Source organism: Pristis pectinata, chromosome 11, assembly GCF_009764475.1.
Source record: "Pristis pectinata isolate sPriPec2 chromosome 11, sPriPec2.1.pri, whole genome shotgun sequence".
Lineage (NCBI taxonomy): Eukaryota > Metazoa > Chordata > Chondrichthyes > Rhinopristiformes > Pristidae > Pristis > Pristis pectinata.
Genome location: NC_067415.1, coordinates 77,459,963 through 77,479,777, shown reverse-complemented (window position 1 = coordinate 77,479,777; position 19,815 = coordinate 77,459,963). Strand labels below are relative to the sequence as shown.

Sequence of the window (19,815 nt, the reverse complement as noted above, 5' to 3'; positions counted from 1 at the left end):
TCAGAGCCGCGGTAAATCCATTGTCACTGTGAATTGCCCCTGATGTGTTGGCGGGTGGTAGAAGGATTGATGGGAACGTAGGGGGGATGAAAAATAATGGGATGACTGGAGATGGTTACTTGATGGCCAGTATGTACTCAGAGGACCAAAGAGCTTCCTTCTGTGCTGCATGACTCTACGGAAGCAGGTAAAACCAATAAAAAAATAACAAGTTAAGAATGAATCCTGGATTAGTAGTTGATTACTCTGTGAAAAGGCATGTAAACCAATATAGGATTTTTTAACCATGATAATAGGGGAAGAAATAAGATATTGGCCTACCAATTTTGTGTACATTAGTAGAGCTCTCAAGTGCAAAGGGGTATTATTGTGTCCATACTTGCTGCAATATGCCCCTTTTCTTTCTAATCAAAGTTATTTTGGCTCTTTAAACGTGCTAAAATTTACAGATTTAAGTCAGAAAGGCATGCTGAAATTAGGCTCGTTTCCTTTGCCAACACTGTCACCTAGAGAACTCGTGGTGGAGATCTTAAATTCCAAGAAGAATTGGATACAAACATTTGATCTCGCTTCCACGTTTCTGCATCCAGCAGATGATGCTTTTGGCTGTTTCCTCAATAAAGGCTCCTTTATATGTGACCAATAAGATAGGATATTTAATTGATGTTTACTCCTGCCTCTGCCACCTTGGAAATAGAACAGATACTGTGGAGTATTTATTTTATGATAACTTTATTGCTCACTAAAATTAACTGCCAAGCAGAGGGTCAGTGACAAGGAGCCTCACAAGCTGCTTGTATAGAGAACTATTTGCAGTTATAGTGGAGTGGCTAGCTGCTGGTTAGTCATCAGCTATCTCACAGCTTTGCTTGATTGCCTTAAGAACTCAGATTTCTCAATGTTATTTTTGTTCCAAATTAACTGCAGTGTTTTTGTTTGTTTGCTTCTCCCAGGAGTTGACAACAAAAGGGAAATAGGGGGTTGTTGTGATAGGTTTAATGACAGCATGGATTCTTTTTTTTCTCCTTCGGGATCAGGGGCTCTTAAAGTTATTCGCAAGTTCTTAAATTGGAATTGTTCCAATCCTTGGTGTCCCAGACTGAACCAGAGACGGAGAACTCCCATTGTTCATAATTGCAAGGTGCCAACAATTGGAGCCTAAATGGCTGGATGAGCACCCCCATCGACACCAGGGTTGGGAGAGTCCGCTCCCAATAGTGGCGAGGAAGCTGCTATGCCTTAGAGTGAGCAGGCCAGCGATCTGTTGCAGGATAACATTGTTAATCCACTCACCTGAATAACAGCATGACTGCCTGTACGTATCCTCTCCAGGTTACGACAACGTTTCATTTCTGAGAACTGTTTGTAACCTGAACAAGTCGGAAATGCAACCACCTGGCAATATATTTAAATAAAATCATAGGCCATCCAAAGGCGATGGGTCAATAAACCAGGGTGTTTAACTTAACCATTCCGATTTCTCTGCAAGATGGAATGATGTTGCAGCGAACTGAGTTCCCACATGGCAGCAGGTGCCTGCAGCCCCGGAGTAGCCGGCAACTCCATCCCACGGGTCCTCCCGAACACTTGGGCTGTACAAAAGTTGGGTGTTCATAACCTGGAGAGGATCTATATTCGGGTCAGGTAGTCTGGTCCATTCTCTTCATTTGTTCCAATGTGGAATGGTGGTATTTTGGGGGAAAACAGACTTACTACATCATGGAGAGCTTTCTACGGAATTGTTCACAAATTCTTAAAATCTCTTTAATAAGCTAGTGTACAATGAACTGAATTTGGTAATGTCAATCTCAATTGTATCGAATATCTTCCTTGGGAACACAAGGTGAAAACACACATTTAAGATTTGGTTCCACCCCATCCTCCTCTACTCTTGGGAAGAGATCCAAATAACTCATATAAATTGCATGAAATTTAATGTCTGCCTCTGATCAACTGGTGAACCAACAACCTTGAAATGTATACTGTTTATAGCAAGGTAAGCTGTGATGTGGTCTGTTTAAATTTGAACTGGTGAACCGTTTCCATAAGAAAGCAAATCTGTGGGTCATGGCTACAGAATTGACAAACTCATGATTTACCACTTTTATTTTTGACCACAGCAAAGCCTAAACATTGAATTATCATTCCTCCTGAATTTTCCAAACCCTTTCACTGAGCAAAATTATTCTCTGAAATTACTTTTAATTACTGACGTATAAAATACTTTGCTGGTTTTCTTTGATCTCCAGCCAACCAAGAGATTGCAGATGGTCCCACAAACTGAGGTCAGATCAGGGGCTATGGATCTTTGCCCTTGAAAACACAAGAGAGGCCATCATTGGTGCCCTGATTCAGTTATATCCTTGAGCCAGCAGAACAGCTGATGATAGAATGGATTTAAGCAGCAACCTAGCAAATAAAAAGCATCAGCTTTTAACTAGAAGCATTTTACAGAGCCTGATTTCTCTAATATCCTGCAGGGAAGGAAATCTGCCATCTTTGCCTTGTGTAGCCTATATGTGACTCCAATCCCACCATTGTGGTTGACTCCTACATATGCTCTGAAATGGTTGTGCAAGTCACCATCTCAATTACAAATGGACAATAAATGCTGGCCAATGGCGACCCATAGCCTGAAAACGGAATAAGTTAGAAAAAATATTGGAGCATACTTGGGATTAAAGTATGTAAAATATAATAAAAGCATAAATATTAAGTCATGGAATTTTGAAATAATTACAAAGGACTTAAATATTTTGATTATAATGGTTTATTGAAAGAAATTTTGAAATATTTCTCTTTTTCACCAATAAAACTCCATGCTGGCAACAGATATCAACCATGAAGAATTTACACTTCATTTTGCATTAAGAAAGCGGCAGATAAGTTTCAAAATGTGTGTGTGGGCTATTGGCCAATTCTATTTGCCTCGGGAGTGTCCAGGTAAATGTTAAAAAGGTAAAATGACTTGCATACTGGCTGCTATTTTAATAATTTCAATTTAGTTGTTTATTGAGACTGAAATTCAATGCATCAGTTAAGTTTTTAAAAATGAGAAAGTGCCCAATTTTGTCAAGCTAATAAAATTTAAAAATCTCCCTGGACTAAACTAGAAATAACAATTTAAAAATTCCAGCCCTAATTTTGAGGCAGTTAGACTCAACATGTGCTAATTACTCACCCAAGAGATTGTTTGGCGATGGTTCTAAAAACTCACTTACACCTCATTCAACAAGGAGCAACATTTACAGTGCACTTTTCTAAATGTTTGAAAGTAGTCCATAAGAGTTTGAAGTACACATCAGTTCAAGAATTTCAACTGGAGAATGTTATGGCAGTACACTCTGTAGGGGTGCAGTAAATTATCGACAGCAACTTCAAGAAGTTCTACATTTAAATGTGCATTTGTGTGCTCCTGAAGCTGCTACCAAGTGTTCCCCGTGATAATGGATGGGTAACAAAAGATGAGCAATGTGTGCTCGAGGTATGTCCTATATTTGTGGAGGGACCATCTATGTCTTGGGCTTGGGACTGACTGAACACTGGCAGTTCCCTCTGGAACCAATGGTAATAGCCAGCACCATGCAACATCTTTGCCCTAATAATGGTGACTTTCCTTCAACAGTAATCCAATACCTTCATGGAACTGCACTCAATGCATTGCAGGAATGGAGCATCAGGACCACACAGCTTGACGCCTACACTGTAGAGTTTACACGTTCTCCCTATGACCTTGTGGTTTTCCCCTGATGCTCTGGTTTCTTCCCACATCCAAAAGAAGTGCTGGTTGGTCAGTTTATTTGGCTACCGTAAAATTACCGCGACTGTAGGTGGGTAGCAGAACTTGGTGGTGGTGGGGATTGGAGTTGAGTTACTGAGAAAGTGGGGAGAATAGGTTACAGGGAAAATTAGTGTGGGAATAGGATTGCCATGTGAGCTGGTATAGACTTGAATGGTCAAAATGGTCTCACTATGCGAAGGAAATGTGGAATATACTGAGGTCTTAATGAGTTTCAAAGAAAATAATACTATTTCTGTGGAATAAATCAGCCTTTTTCCAGTTCTAAAATAGTTGGGTTGGGAGATTGAACTCCCTCAATTCTTCAATGGTTTGATATTTACCCTTTGCATTTGTGTAATAAGTTTCTGTGTCCACATTTGTAATGGAAGTGGTCTCGGTCAGTGTCACAGTGTAATTGCACCCTGCTGACAACTGGGTGAGTGTGCAGGTATTTTAAAAAATTGTGGGATAATGTGTCTAACAGGCAGCTGCTTCCATAAATAAGGGCGAGAACAGTTCACAGGAAATGCATCTGGACTTTCAATATGCTTAAAAAGGCATTTGGGGGTTTCAACACAATGTAAAACACAGCTGGTCACCTCGGCGACACTGATCCATCTGAGGCTATGGTTGAGAATACTCTGTTATTGCTGTGGCTGCAGGCATGATTGCGATAGAGTAACAATGAAAACATTTGGTGGGCTTGTGGTATTGAAAGCCAGGAGAAATGGATGATTTGGTTTGGTTTTATTTTAGTTGCTTGTAGATGTTGGCCACCAGAGCATTTGTCCCCTTCAGTATATCGATTCAAATTTAACCATTGTTGAATGTGACAAATTAATTTTAATGTGGACTAATAACTGATAATCAAAATGTTTCCCAAGTGAGTAAAGATCTCTATAAAGCCAGGAATATTGTATAAGATCAATAATATTGCATAAAATATGACCAATAAAATTATCGCTCTCTATGCACCTCATGTATTTTGCTGCCCAATCCCCATATCCTCCGATTCATGCCGGTAACCAAAATGCTCCTGTAACTTGCACAATATTTTCACTAAATGCAAGTAAGGTTTAGTAGAGTTCTTTTTATTGTATTTTTTTAAATAGAAACTCTTAAATGGGAGGAACAACTTCTGTAATTGTTTCTTTCTGTACAAGGTTAAATAGCTGGCAGAGTTGTCTGGCGTGAGTGTTGTGTGGTGACTGGACTGGCATTGGGCAACTCCTTAGCAACTATTACTCATGATATCCTTCCAAACCCGAACAAATTGTTTTTTGATTTGTGGCCGTTCATGGTGGTGACACAGAGTTGAACACTTGCGTCACTGTTTCTGCTAAAGCAATTAGTGATATGAGAGTTTTAATATTTGGAGTGATAAGATAAAAAATATGAAATTTGACTTAGCAAATGATTATGAATTTCATCCATGAATTTCCCTCTTTGTGCGACAAATTAGTATCCAAGTTCATAAAGTGCAGTCTCAAAAGTCTTCAGTATTGTCTTCAAGTGCTGAAGGATTTTGTTTAATAAGGTAATCAAGGTCCTTATTTAATCAAAATGCTTTTGTTGTGGTCTTTACTGGTTTTGATTCATTATAAGCTTCAACGTTTATGAGGAACAGGCAAAACTGGATGTGTTTATGAGCCAATTTCCTTTGGAAAAGCTTTGAATTAGTGCAGATCATCTCTTGGTAGGAATTCCACCTGGGAGTGCACGTTAGTCATTGGTATATGCATCGGAACTTGCTTTCTGCATCATCTCTCTCTTGTTCTTCTTAGTGCTGAAGTTTGTGAGCTGAGATACTGACAAAGTAAGCTTTTATAATGTCTGCATGTATATATTAGTGTGGATGTGTGTGTCCCTGTTTATAATAGTAGTAAGGAATTTGTTTGGGGCAGGAGGCAGTTAATTTGGGAAGATTAGAGCTTTCCCATTATATTGATAGTTATATTTGTGAGCTTAAGTTTTTAATGTAAGTCTCTGATGTTACAAAATCAGAGGTTTAAGTTCTCTCTGAATAACATGTATGTTAAAATAAACATTCAAGATTTGTAACTTAAATGTAACTCTGCTTACAACACAGGTTGATAGGCTGGTAAAGAAGGTGTATGTGCTTGTCTTCATAGGTTGGGGCATAGAATATAGGAGTTGGGACAGGCACAGAATACAAGACTTGGGACATTACGTTGTAACTTTACAAAACACTGGTTTGACCGCACTTGGAGTATTTTGTGCGGTTCTGGTTGCCACAGCATACAAAGGATGTGATTGTGCTGGGGAGAGTGCAGAGGAGATTCACCAGGATGTTGCCTGGATTGGAGCACTTTATAATGGGGGCAGATTGGATAGCGTGGACTTGTTTTCCCTGAAGCGAAGGGGTGACGTGACTGCATACAAGGTTATAGTAGGCATAGATAGTGTAGATGGTCAGAATCTTGTTCCCATTATAGAGGTGTCAAAAACAACAGGGTTTAGGTTTAATGTGAGAGGAAAGAGTTTTAAAGGGGATCTGAGGGAAATGTTTTACACAGGGTGGTTGATATCTGTAATACACTGCCAGAGGTGGTTGTGGAATCTAATGTGTTTAAGAGGCGTTTGGACAGACACTTGAATAAGCAAGGCATAGAGGGATATGGTCTTAATGGGATTAGAGTGGATGGCCAAAAAGGTGGGTATGGATGTGGTGAGCTGAAGGGCTCATTTCCGTGCTTACAACTCAATGCTGAATATGGTGCTTTTCAGACAGAGTTCAGTAAACCTTCATTGAAGCATTAATGTAATTCCAAGTAGAATTCTTTGCTTAACATGGATTAAGTAGTCTTGACTATCAAAATATTTAAGTATTAAGTGACTGCTTGAAAACATTTATAACCAATTCTCGAAGAGTTTTAATTCTCAAAGAGTTTTAATTTTCTGCAGTAGCTCAGTGAGTAGCTTTGTCACCTCTGGCTCAGAAGGATGTGTGTTCAAAACCCACTTTCAGTGTAAGAATCCAGATTGATGCTCCATTGTGATAATTAGGGGGTTCGCTTTGTTGAAGATGCTATATTTTGAATGAGACGCTAACCAAAGTGCTGTCCACTGAACCAAGTGGAGGTGGTAGATCTCATGACACTATTTTGAAGATGACCAGCTATCCCGAGTATCTGTTCATTATTATGTTTGTGGGAGCATGTTCTGCATAAAGTGGCTGTCCTGTTATCTACATTCCAACAGTGACTAAGCTCAAAAAATCCTCATCAGCCATACTTTGATTTGAGATACCCAAGCACATGAAAAGTTCAAGGCTTTTCTTTGTTCCCAAACCTTCAATTGACTTCAGTCTTGTGATCTGCACTGGAAGTGGGGAGGACTTGTGGAGGGGTCGGCAGGGTGAAAGATTGACATTGACCCTGTTGGCTTTTATGAAAAGAAAAGGGCAGCACTGTGGTGCAGCTCGTAGTGACGCTACCTCTGCTGTTCGTGTGGAGTTTGCACATTCTTCCTGTGACTGTGTGGGTTTCCTCTGAGTGCTGAGGTTTCTTCTGAATGCTCTGGTTTCCTCCCACAAAAATGCAGAGGTTGGTAGGATAGTTGGCCCCTGTAAATTGTTCCTAGTGTGAAGATTAGTGGTAAAATTTTGGCAGGGGCAGAGTTGATTAGAAATTGGGGAGAATAAGATGTCTTAAAGGTAGGATTAGTGTAAAAATAGATGCTTGGTGGTTGGCGTGGACTCAGTGGGATGAAAGGTCCATGCTATATTTCTCTATGACTCTATAATTTAGATTCTCAGTACTTTTTGGAGGGTGGCAGCTTTGTAGTGGATTGATAGGAGAATGATGATTGTGAGTAGCCGGGGTCATGAAGGTTCCAGTGAAGCAGAATGTTGCTGTGTTGATTTAGACTTGGCTACATCTGATCAGTACTGAGTTGCTGAACACCCAAGGGCCTGATGCCTCTATCACTGACGTTGCTTGTGCTTTCCGGCTTCTGGATCAGGCTGACTGTTGACTTCATCTTGCTGTTTCCTCTTCAATGGTCAACTTGGTGATTGATCAACAACCTCCTGCTCCTCAGAGCAATGAATCAAGCCAGCAAGCAATTATTGTTTGGTCATCATGAGCAGTCTGTAGGGGTGGAAGATGACGTGCTTCAGATGTAGTTCTCTGTTGACTCAACTCCTGTACACTCTGACATGGGGAGGGGTGGGGCAGGGAGAGTGGAGATTGATGGACTGGGTGGGTGACCAGATTGTATTATTAAATGCAATTTGTCTTCCGTATGATCCTACAGGAGAAGTCCAAACTCCTTCGAGCCTTCCCCTGTGTTTCTCCAGCAGGATGAGTAATCTTGGGCCAGGGATGTTCTTGAATTGGTGAGAATGTTGCACCAATTGAAGTTCCTCCTGGAACTGTTTTGCCGTGATAGAGCCTGGAGTAGAGGGCTTGCGTTGGGCTTCTGACAACAGCGATGCAGCCAATGTGACCCCTTCGTGTGGTCAGACTGGGTGTGTTAGCCTGAGAGAGGACAGTGGTCCTGTTGGCCTGGGGATGTGTGAAACCCTGTGAACTATCGTCTTTGTATTCATTGTTTATGGTGGGAGAATATTTCATTGAATTCCCTATTAAGCACTTTGTTACAAGCTGATTTTTTTGATGGTTTCTTTAAAAAAAAAGCACAACGCTGACTGCATAAAGCTGAAGATTCCATTTTGAGTAAAATGTCTTCTATTTAAAAAGGAATTAAACCATAACCATTGTCCAAAGCCTTGTCTACGCTCAGCTAAGACTCATTTTGCACTTGTGCTGCTGTTGGCAGGTGATCAGTCCTGGATCGACCTATCACTTGCGAGCTCCAGATCCACCTTTCCTTCACCTCTTTATATTGGTATCTCCCCTCTATCTCTCAGCCTAGGTGGTCTGGACCTGAAATGTCGACTGTCTATCCCCTCCTCCCCAGTAACGCTGCCTGACCCATTTAGTTCCAGTGGGTCCAGTGACCCTCCAGCAGTTTGTTTGTGGGCTCCATCCTTATCCATGTGAGTCCTTTAGGGCATCATTCATAGGCCTGGGGTTGATGTCAACACCAATCCCTGGCTTAAATAGTCTGTTCCTTCCTCTCTCACCTTCAGGACCTCTCTCATTCCTTATGAACCCCACACACAATAACTTGACATTTTAGTGCATGACTCCTGCAAATGTCTGCAGAATCCGAACCAAGCCTCTTGTTAGCTGCTTACAAGTAACTACCTCAGTCAGTGCTGTGAGCTTGCTTCTGTCTTCTCCTCTTTTAAAATGTCCTCTTATTTTATCTCCCTTTCTCTCCCTCTCTCGTGGCAGCAGAGGGGCCTGGGGCGATGGGTGCACAAGTCATTGAAAGTGGCAGGACAGATTGAGAAAGCACCCACGCTCTGTGGACAGAGCATAAAACCAGGAGAGTTGTACTGAAGCTTTATAAAACACTGGTCCATTAGTAACACAAGTTAAACGTATTATTGTGTTTAATTCTGGCCATCTCATTACAAGAAGGATGTGAGGGTGTTCGAGAAGGTTCAGAAAACTAAACGGTTCCTAGTCTGAGGCACTACAGTTATAAGGAGACACAAGGGAAAAGACTGCAGATGCTGGAAATCTGGAGCAACAGACATGAACACAAACAAACAACTACAGTTATGAGGATAGAGTTCAGAGGCTGAGATTCTTTTCATAGAGTCACAGACTTATACAGCTGGAAATGGGCCTTTTCGACCCTTGTCCATGCTGACTAAGGTGCCTTCCTGAGCTTGTCACATTTGACTGCATTTGGCCCATATCCCTCTGAACCTTTCCTATCCATTAACCTGTTCAAATGTCTTTAAACATTGTTATTGTACCTGCCTCGTCTACCCTCTGGCAGCTCGATCCATATACCCACCGCTCTCTGTGTGAAGAAGTTGCCCCTCAGGTCCCCTTTCAATCTTTCCCCTCTCACCTTAAGCCTGTGCCATCTAGTTATAGATTCCCCTATGTTGGGGACAAAACTGACCATCCACCTTATGATTTTATAAACTTATGTAAGGTCACCCCTCAGCCTCCTTCGCTCCAGGGAAAACTGTCCCAGTCTCTCCCTTGTAAGTCAAGAATTTCAATCCCAGCAACATCCTTGTGAATTTTTTCTGCATTCTTTCTATGGTATAGCGACCAGACCTGCACACAATATTTCAGGTGCAGTCTCACCGATGTCCTGTACAGCTGTAACATGACATCCCTACACTTGTACTTAGTGCCCATCTGATGAAGGCAAGCATGCCATTCACCTTCTTCACTACTTTGTCTATATTTTCAGGGAACTATGTATTTGTACCCCTAGGTCTTTCTGTTCTACAACACTCTCAGGACCCTATCATTCACTATGCAAGTCCTGCCTTGGTTTAATTTCCGAAAATGAATCACTTTGCACTTGCCTGAGTTAAATTCCTTTGTCCACTTTCCCAGTTGATCTGGATTCTGTTGTGATCTTGGACAACCTTCTTCACTGTTCACCACACCCCCAATTTTGGTGTCATCCCAAACTTGCTAATCGTGCCACCTGCATTCTCATCCAAATCGTTAATGTACGTGACAACAGCAGGGAGCCCAGCACTGATCCCTGCGGCATACCAGTGGTCACAGACCTCCAATCTGGAAAAGCCCTTCCCGCCATCCTCTGACTTCTTCCTTGGGGAAGAGAAGGCTGAAGGGAGATTTCGTAGATGTACATAAAATAGTGAGGGATGCGGACAGAATGGATAGTGGCAGGTTGTTCCCTGTGGTGGAGGGGTCAAGGACTAAAGGTCACTGTTATAAAATAAAGAGGAAGAGAATTAAGAGTGGTGTGAGGAAAAATGTCTTGTGCAGTGTGTGGTTGGAACCGTTGATGCATTGCCTACAGATGTGGTGGAGGTGGATTCTAGTGAGGCCTTCAAGTCAGGAAACATTTGCAAGGCTACAGAGAAAGCAGGGCAAAAGTAGGGTGGAAATAGAGCATTGTTCTGGTAGGGAGCTAGCTCAAACACAATGGGCTGAATGGTCTCATCCTGTGCTGGAACCACATTTTGATTTCATTCTAATGGGCCTTCAGCTTTCTCAGTCCAATGCTTCTCGGTGTTGCCTGTAGAAGTTCTACTTCGCTACCTCTCACTTCTTCAAAACGACGCTGCTTTCTTTTACATTGAATCTCCAATAAAAAAAATTGTCAGTGAGCCACGTAAGATAGTGACAGGTTGGATCCCGGAGAGCTAGGTTTGAAGGAGCCTCTTGAAGGAGGAAAGAGGCGGAGAGGTTTCGGGAGAGAATTCCAGTGAGGTTCCCAGTCAGTTGAAGAGACAGACACCAGGGGAGGAGAGATTTAAATTCAGTGCTGACCAAGTGATCAGAATTAGAGATGTACCTCCAAATGTTACAGGGTTGAATAGGATTATGGAAATGGGGCACTGTGTGACGAGAGATGGATCTGAAATCGAGGAAGCGAATTTAAAGGACTCTGCCATCTCCACCTTTGATCTTAACATTGGCTGATGCTCTTTCATTCCCACCTCTTGCTTTGTCCTTTGTACCTACAGAAAACACTTTGGAACATTTTATTGTCATCTTGAGAAGAACTTTATCATTAAACTGTGTTGCTTAATTTACTCAGATCAAAGTGGTTTACTTGATCTAATTAATTGCAGTGTTCCTTTGGTATGGTAAATATGTTTTGTCCATTGCGTGAATGGCAGACGTGCAAAATGGTTATATTTTCTGAGCTGTTATTTCTGTGAGTTTGGTTTATGTGTACATTTAAGTATTAATTTTGCCTGAGATGACTTACAGTTGGTCAACGGAAACGAGGCTTTTACACTGGAGCCATAGTAGGGCAGGTGCTTCAAGCAACCATAGTTCACAGGTCTGGTGGTGATGTACAGCCCTCCACCAATGAAGAAAAAATTGCAAACTTTGGCCAAAGAACAGGCAGAAGATAAAAGAGTTTGAAAACTGGAGTACAGAATGAAATGCTAGTGTTCAGTAGAAAGTCCTTTCTCATTGTAAAAACCTCTCAGAGCAAGGGAAGTTCACCTGGTATATTGCCTTTAGTTTACATTCGTCTGACGTACATTTGTGTGGTCATCTGTCACGTGGTCAAAAATTTTGGAAGATGTGTATGGATAGGTTCACTAAGTGGATAACACATCCCGTTGTTCCAGACTGTCCCTTCATTTAAAGGCACAAACTCTGCAGATGCTGGAATCTGGAGCAATACACAAAGTGTTGGAGGAACTCAGCAGGTCGAGCTGCATCAATGGAGGGAAATAAACAGTCGATGTTTTAGGCCAAGGCCCTTCATCAGGACTGGAAAGGAAGAGGGAAGAAGCCAGAATAAGAAGGTGGGGGGAGGGGGAGGAGCACACGCAGGCAGGTAATAGGTGAGTTCAAGTGATAGGCGGGTCTAGGTGAGAGGGGGAAGATAGGTGGGGGAGGGGGAGAAGATGTAATAAGATGAGAGGTGATGGATAGAAGAGGCAAAGGGCTGAAGAAGGAGGAATCCGGTAGGAGAGGGCAGTGGACCCTGGAAGCAAGGATGGGAGAGGGAAGGAGAGGAGATGGGCAGGTCATCAAGGCGGGGGAAGGGAGCCACCGGAATAAGGGAAGACAAAGGTGGGGTGGGGGGGGGGGGAAGAAAAAGAATGGGTGGGGTTACTGGAAGTTAGAGAAATCGATGCAATAAGTGACACACTTGGGCTTACAGGTGAAGCGCTGCCTCACCTGGAAGGATTGTGTGGGACCCTAAATGGTGGTGAGGGAGGAGGTGTAGAGACAGGTGCGGTGGTGCAGAGGTCAGAGTGCTTTAAACCCTGAGCCATCCAGTTGAGGAGAGAACTGTCATTAGATACTTGAGTGATAGGACCAGGGATTAATCCTGGAATGTGCTATGAGCTGTACAAGTGGCCTTGTAAAGCAACATGCAAGGGAAGATGATGCTGCCTCCAATGTAGCCTTAAAAAAATAATTGACTTAAAAATTCAATGTTGGTTTGCGTGTGAGAAGTTTACTCTAAATGATGAGTTGACCTTTGGGATTTGTCATGTTTGTTTTTAGATGTGCTTGTTAGACTGGAATTGGATTGAGTTAAAATAGAACCCACTTTAGTCTAATTCATTATGATCTGTGTGGTGATTACTCCTCGTCAGTCCTATTTGTGAGATGTGTTGAGCTTTCTTCCCTCACTGAATTTGTGCTGAATTGGGACAAGGGACTTCCAAGAATTCTGCTAATACTCTGGGAAACAGGTAGAGGATTCCTGTCTTCAGGAAGGCCTGGATAGTCTTCTGTAGATTTCCATGCCTCCCTATTGTAGGAGATGTGGACATTTTCTCAGCTGTTATTTAAGGTGTGTATTATCCTTGGGTGCTGAACTTGGCTACCCAAACTGAGCCCAATGGGACCCAACCATTGTGCATTAGGGTCAAGTAGAGTTTCAAAAAATAAAAGGATATGTTCTTGAGCTCATGTTAGGTTTCAGTTTTTTTTCCAGAGCACATCTCAATTTGAATGTACTTGCTGATGAGGGTGGATATTTTCGTGCCTGGGTGTACAAGATGAATCTTGAGTAGAAGTTATTCTCCTTCCTCAGAAGGCTAAGGAAATTTGGCATTTTCCCAATGACCCTCACCAATTTTCACAGATGCACCATAATAAGAATCCTAACCAGATGCATCACAGCATGGTACAGCAACTGCTCTGCCCAAGACCGCAAGACATTGCAGAGAGTTGTGAACACAACCCAGTCCATCACAAAAACCAGCCTCCCCTCCATTGACTCTGTCTTTACTTCCTGCTGTCTTCGGAAACCAGTCAACATAATCAAGGACCCCTCCCTCACTGATCATTCTGTATCCTTTCCCTCCCTTCCATCGGGCAGAAAATACAAAAGCTTGAGAACACGTACTACCAGGCTCAAGGACAGCTTTTATCCCACTGTTATAAGACTCTTGAATGAATCTCTCCTATGCTAAAGATGAACTCTTGATTTCTCAGTCTATCTTGTTGTGGCCCTTGCACCTTACTCGTCTGCCTTCTCGGAACTTTATCTGTAACTGTAACACTATATTCTGAATTATTTTATTGATTTTTCCTTTGTACTACCTTGATGTAATGGCATGCAAACAAAAGCTTTTCAATGTATCTTGGTACATGTGCCAATAATAAACCAATTACCAGTTAAAAAACAGGAATTGAAGAGGTACATTCAAATGCCAGAATATTTCTACTTTGTACTACAACTGAAAAATGATCATATTCTTGGTTGTAAAAGCATTGCAACTTTTTATTCTGTAGTAGAGTCATTCACTATGGAAACAGAACCTTCTGCCCACTTTATCCTTGCCCGCCATTAGCTACGAATACTAATCCCAATTTCCAGCATTCTGCCCACAGCCTTCTGTGCCATGGGTTCCATGTGTTCATCCAAATACCATTCAGCTATTATGCCCATAAGGCAATTATCACTAATTCTAAGCAAATGACCTGAAATGCATCTGTTTTAACACTTGATTGCAAGCTTCGCTCAGTGACAGTGCAGACTTTTATTTGACTTTAGACTGAGTTGCATCCAAGAAATGAGGGGAACAGATAAACATTTAACATTTTTTTTTAAACCACTGTTTCTCTCTGGTAAGTGATCGTGGTGCTGCCTTGCAAATGCTTGGACTCGGTACAACTGACCTTTGTTATGGCTGTGAAGAGAGCCTTGTTGCCTCATTGTCTCTTTCTGGAAGGACCAAGAGGTTATTTCAGAAATAAAGATTGAAATTTATTTTTAACTGTAAGGCATCTTAAACTGGAACAGCTGAAGTAAATTATCCTAATTAGATTATTTTAATTTCTGCAGGCGTGAAGAAACTGAAAGGAGACTGAAAAATGTAAGTGATCTGGTGTTTACCAGCAGCTCAGGTGTTTTATCTCACACTTGAATTTTGCACATTTTTGTTTTAATTTCAGAAAAATATTTAGCCACCATTTTAAAAGCAAACACTCCAACTGGTAGAGTTATCAATTTTTCTTGGTGTATTTAGACAAAATTATGTTTTAAGTTCAGTGCTGTTGTTAATCTGTTGCATAGACCTATGATATGGATCTGAATTATTGCTGCTTGCATGGCCACATTCTTGGGTGCTGAATTGGTTTCTGAAATTACCTGTCTAATGAGAACAAACTACAATGGTTTTGCAATATTCAATGGCCTGTCATTTCCAAAGCAGCTTGTTACATAAAGAAAGCAGCTGCTGAACAGAAAGTAGTCTCCACCTCAACTGGATACATCAGCTACCTAATCCTGAGTGACTTTAATGCTCTGGACTGTCTCCTTTGCAGCTATTAGATACCTATAGAACGTATTTATCGTGAAAGCATTAGTGTTTTCATTCTGACTACATGCTTTTTTTCTTTGGAAGCAGTTGAATTAACTTCTTACTAATATTTTGATGATATGGTCCTAATGATATCCATGTTTAATGATAGTTGTATCAGTTTTTTGGAATGCAATGATTTTGAACTAATTCGGTAGGCTTTAGTTTTGCTCTCTTGGTGCATGTTGCTGTGACCCTTTTCTGTGTCTTTGTTGCTGCGAGATTCAATTACTCCAATGTGCTCAAAATTTATGATGGTTCTGAAAATCTACCTCCTTGACGCCACTTCTAATAACCTATCTGGCCTGTTGTCAAAGTTTGCTCCAAAATACCTTGGGACGTTTCACCAGGTGAAGCTGCTACATGAATGCAAAGTTGTTGTTGGTAACCTTTATGTTCATATTTGGAAGTTAACTCCCTTGACTAGAAAATTAGTTTTACTGTGTTGCAGAAATCTTCCTTCCCCTGTCCTACCATGTTGTTGACGAGTTTGGTTACCAACATTACCGATCTGATACCAGTTTGAATCTGTAATGATATCAAAATATTTTTTCCTTTACACCCGTGTCAGATCCAAAGCGAGCATTAGGCTAATTCTGGTTTTGAACTTTGCATGCTATCTGAGAGACTTTTCTCTTCCATTTTTAAAAACATCAGGCAATGCGCTGCAGTGTAGGGAGCAGAGAAATGATGGGATAACAGTGATAATATTGATGTGGTGCTGCAATGGAGAGAAACAGGGAGTTCTTTCAGATACCCTGGGCAGCGCTCATATCATAAACTTTACGAATGTAGATTGAAGATCAAAAAAAAACTGCAGATGCTGGAAAGCTAAAACACAGAAAATGGTGGACAGGTAATACAGTGAGCAGTTTTGGGCTTTGTCGAAAGAACGATGTGCTGGCCTTCGAGAGGGTCCAGAGGAAGTTTCACAATAATGATCCCAGGATGGAAAGGCTTAAATTATGAGGAGCATTTTCTGGCTCTAGGCCTGTACTCGATGGAGTTCAGACGGTTTTGGGGGGTGGGGAGATCTCATTGAAACCTCCTGGATACTGAAAGGCCTGGATAGAGTGGATGTGCAGAGTATGTTTCCATTAGCAGGTGAGTCTAGGATCTGAGGGCACAGCCTCAGAATAAAGGGATGTCCCTTTAGAACTGAGATGAGGAGGAATTCTTTTCAGACAGAGGGGAGTGAATCTGTGGAATTCGTTGCCACAGAGGGCTGTGGAGGCCAAGTCATTGGGTGTATTTAATTCAGAGATTGGTAGGTTCTTGATTGGTAAGGGGGTTAAGGGTTACAAGGAGACGACAGGAGGATAGGTTTGAAAATAAATCAGCAATGGTTGAATGGCGGAGCAGACTCAATAGGCCAAATGGCCTAATTCTGCTCCTGTATCTACTGGTCTTATCTTATGGGGCCCCAATTTTAACATCTGAAAGATGGTGTGTCTGACACTCTAGCACTCCCTCAGTCTGGATTATTGTGCAGACAGCTTTCTAACTCGGGTGAGTGATACCATTGTATCTCTTCCAACACGGTGATTATTGATATTATATTTTATATCATTATTTGGGTAACCTTTCTATTTAAATTCATTCCACTCATTTACAAGGGTATGTTTAAGAATTTAGATTTGACTGTGCTTGGAGGAGTTCATTACATGCACACCTTAAACACACCTGCAGAATGCACCCAGTGATTACCTGTGTTCTTGCTGGAAGTTTCCCATCCTTGCCCTCCCCAAAACAAAATCAATGCACGCTTGTATTTTCTTTCTTTCTATTTTAATATTGAAGGACCTCTTAATGAAATGAAAGGGGATATTCTGATGCAAGTTCCATACATCATTCCCAAAACTATTTGTGGTTTCAACAACTTGCATTTTTTTTTGAGTCGCTTCAAATGTTGTAAATGTCCTGAGGTGTTTTGCAAAGAAGGAAGTAGATAAATAATAAAAATGAAGCCATAAAGGTAGATGGGGGCTGTGAGAGAGAGAGAGGTAGGTTTTTCTAAGGAATCAAGATCCAGATATGGAGGTGAAATCAGTGGATTACCCAATTAGTAAATAGGTAAATTGGTTTATTATTGTCACGTATCCTGAGGTACAGTGAAAAACTTTTGCATGCCATCCATACAGATCATTTCATCACATCAGTGCATTGAGGTAGTATAAGGGTAAACCAATAACAAAGCAGAATAAAGTGTTACAGTTACAGAGAAAGTGCAATGCAGGCAGACAAAGTGCAAGGCTATGACAAGGTAGATTGTGAGGTCAAGAGACCATCTTATTGTACAAGAGGTCTGTTCAATAGTCCTATAACAGTGGGATAGCAGTCCTTGAGACTGGTGGTACGTGCTTTCAGGCTTTTGTATCTTCTGCCTGATTGGGGGGAGGAAGAAGAGAGAATGTCTGGGGTGGGTGGGGCCTTTGATTATGTTGGCTGCTTTCCCGAGCCAGCGAGAAGTATAGACAGAGTCCATGGCGGGGAGGTTGGTTTCCGTGATGTGCTGAGCTGTGTCCACAGCTCTCTGCAGTTTCTTGCGGTCACGGGCAGAGCAGTTGCTGTACCAAGTATTAGAGGTGAAGGAGGAGAGACTTGGAGAAGCAGCCTCCAGCTATTTACCAAGTGTGAATTCAGACCACACAAACTAGGCACAGTACGGCTAAACCATTCTTTGTATTGGAAAAGTTACACAGATTGCATGGCAGGTGCCTACCCTCAAGGCTGTAGCCTCTGCCTTGTGAGATAAAATGAGCAAGTGTATTGAGTTAACAGCGGTGGGACCGAGAGTAACAGAAGGTAGATGCAAGAGCATAGTTTATCAGGATGGGGGAGAGTGTGGGTGGAGGGGAGTGGCATGATTTGGTGCAGCAGTTGGAGCACGTTTTATTTCTCCTTCCTTCCCCACTCCTTGTTCCCACGCCTACCTCAGTGGTTTTTGGGATTCTGGAGCAGCAGAAGTTGCTTGTGAGGTAAGTACTTGCAATGGGAGAGCTATGTGGTTGGAATGAGGAGTGGGAGAGACCTGACAGGAGATGACTTGAATGGAGATGATGGAGTGGAGCACACAGAAATGGATGAGACTGGGTGAACGCTCCAACCTTCTGCGAAGCTCAGAGCCGTGACCTTGGGAATAGTTTGTCTCCAGGCATACAAGCTGCAGAATATTAAAAGACATTTCATAGCAATAGAATCAATTCAGTGCATTACGTGGATATAAATGTGGACTTGTGAAAAAAAGATCATGTTCCATACGTTTACTTGAACTATGTTTCTTATTTATGCATTCTTATTTTCTATGTCAAACACTTGTTTATGGATTATGGCACCCTTATAGGTTTTGATCACAATATATTGGCTTGGGAGAAGAGCACAGTCTGAGCCTCACTATAATGGACCACACCTTGACCTGAATGCATTTGAGGGACTGTTGGGACAGACGCTAACCAAGGTGAGCTACAAATGTTTGTAAGCATTGAAGAAGACTTTGAATTACCAGGAACAGTTAAACCTTGTGAACTTGTTTGTTATATGGGAAAATGAAGAGCAGTAAACAGAGTCCATTTTCACAGGTTCACGAGGTCCTTAGAAACCATCTGTATCAACCAGATTCAGTTTGCAGATTTTATTGGAAGGAACTAGAGATGGCAAGAATAATGCATCCACCTGTTAGCACAGTGTATGAATTCACATGTCTGTAATGCAGTATCATGAGGACTGAATCTTTAGGTTGTGAGTCATAGAATCATTGAGTCATACTGCACAGAAGTGGGCCCTTCACACACCCGTGTCCATGCCAACCATCAAGTACTCCTCTACTAATCCCATTTACCAGCATGGGTGCACGGGTAGTGTAGCGCTACACAGGTAACGCTACGACAGCCCCAGCGACCTGGGTTCAATTCCTGCCGCTGTCTGTAAGGAGTCTGTATGTTCTCCCCGTGTCTGCGTGGGTTTCCTCCGGATGTTCCGATTTCCTCCCACGTTCCAGAGATGTACAGGTTAGGAGCTGTGGGCATGCTATGCTGGCGCCGGAAGAGTGGCGACACTTGCGGGCTGCCCCCGGCACACTCTCAGTAACGCAAAAAGACACATTTCACTGTGCATTTCGATGTACATGTGACTAATAAATAAGTATCTTATTTTACCTTGGCAATTCAATGCTTTTCTAGGTAATTCTTAAATATTGAGAGTACCTGTCTCCACCACCCCCTCAGGCAGTGCGTTCCATATTCCAACCCCCTTTGGGTGAAAATTTTTCTTCCGCTATATCTCTTGCCTCTTAATCTAGATCAAAGCTCTCTAGTTTTAGGCACCTCTGTTATGGGGGAAACGTATCCTTCGATCTACTCTATGTATACACCATATAGTGTATAGTTTCTAATTAACAAATGCTATAAAGATTATTTTCATTCAAAGTGTGTGTTCAGCTTATTTTCTGAGAATGGCTGAAGTGACAAACATTTTGGTAATATTATGATTTAAGATTTGCAATAACTCAAACTACATGTGGCGATATGTACAAGCATGCTGAGAGAGGGAGAGAATCTTGAAGGGAGACCATACCTTTAAGAAGAATCAAATGGAAAGTAACCCTTGCCCCTCTGCCAATCCTGCTGAGCCATTCTTCCACTTCGAGGAA

General features: G+C 41.8%; 1 protein-coding gene across 3 annotated transcripts in view; it reads left to right on the top strand.

Annotated features, from left to right (window-relative positions):
• Positions 1 to 19,815, top strand: part of LOC127575787 (LIM domain only protein 7-like) — a 203,628-nt gene that overhangs the window by 110,478 nt on the left and 73,335 nt on the right. For all 3 annotated transcript variants that reach the window (XM_052025884.1, XM_052025883.1, XM_052025885.1), the window contains 2 exons: positions 14,651 to 14,681; positions 18,511 to 18,624. In XM_052025884.1, coding sequence (XP_051881844.1) covers positions 14,651 to 14,681; positions 18,511 to 18,624 — 145 coding nt within the window. The remainder of the gene's footprint in view (positions 1 to 14,650; positions 14,682 to 18,510; positions 18,625 to 19,815) is intronic.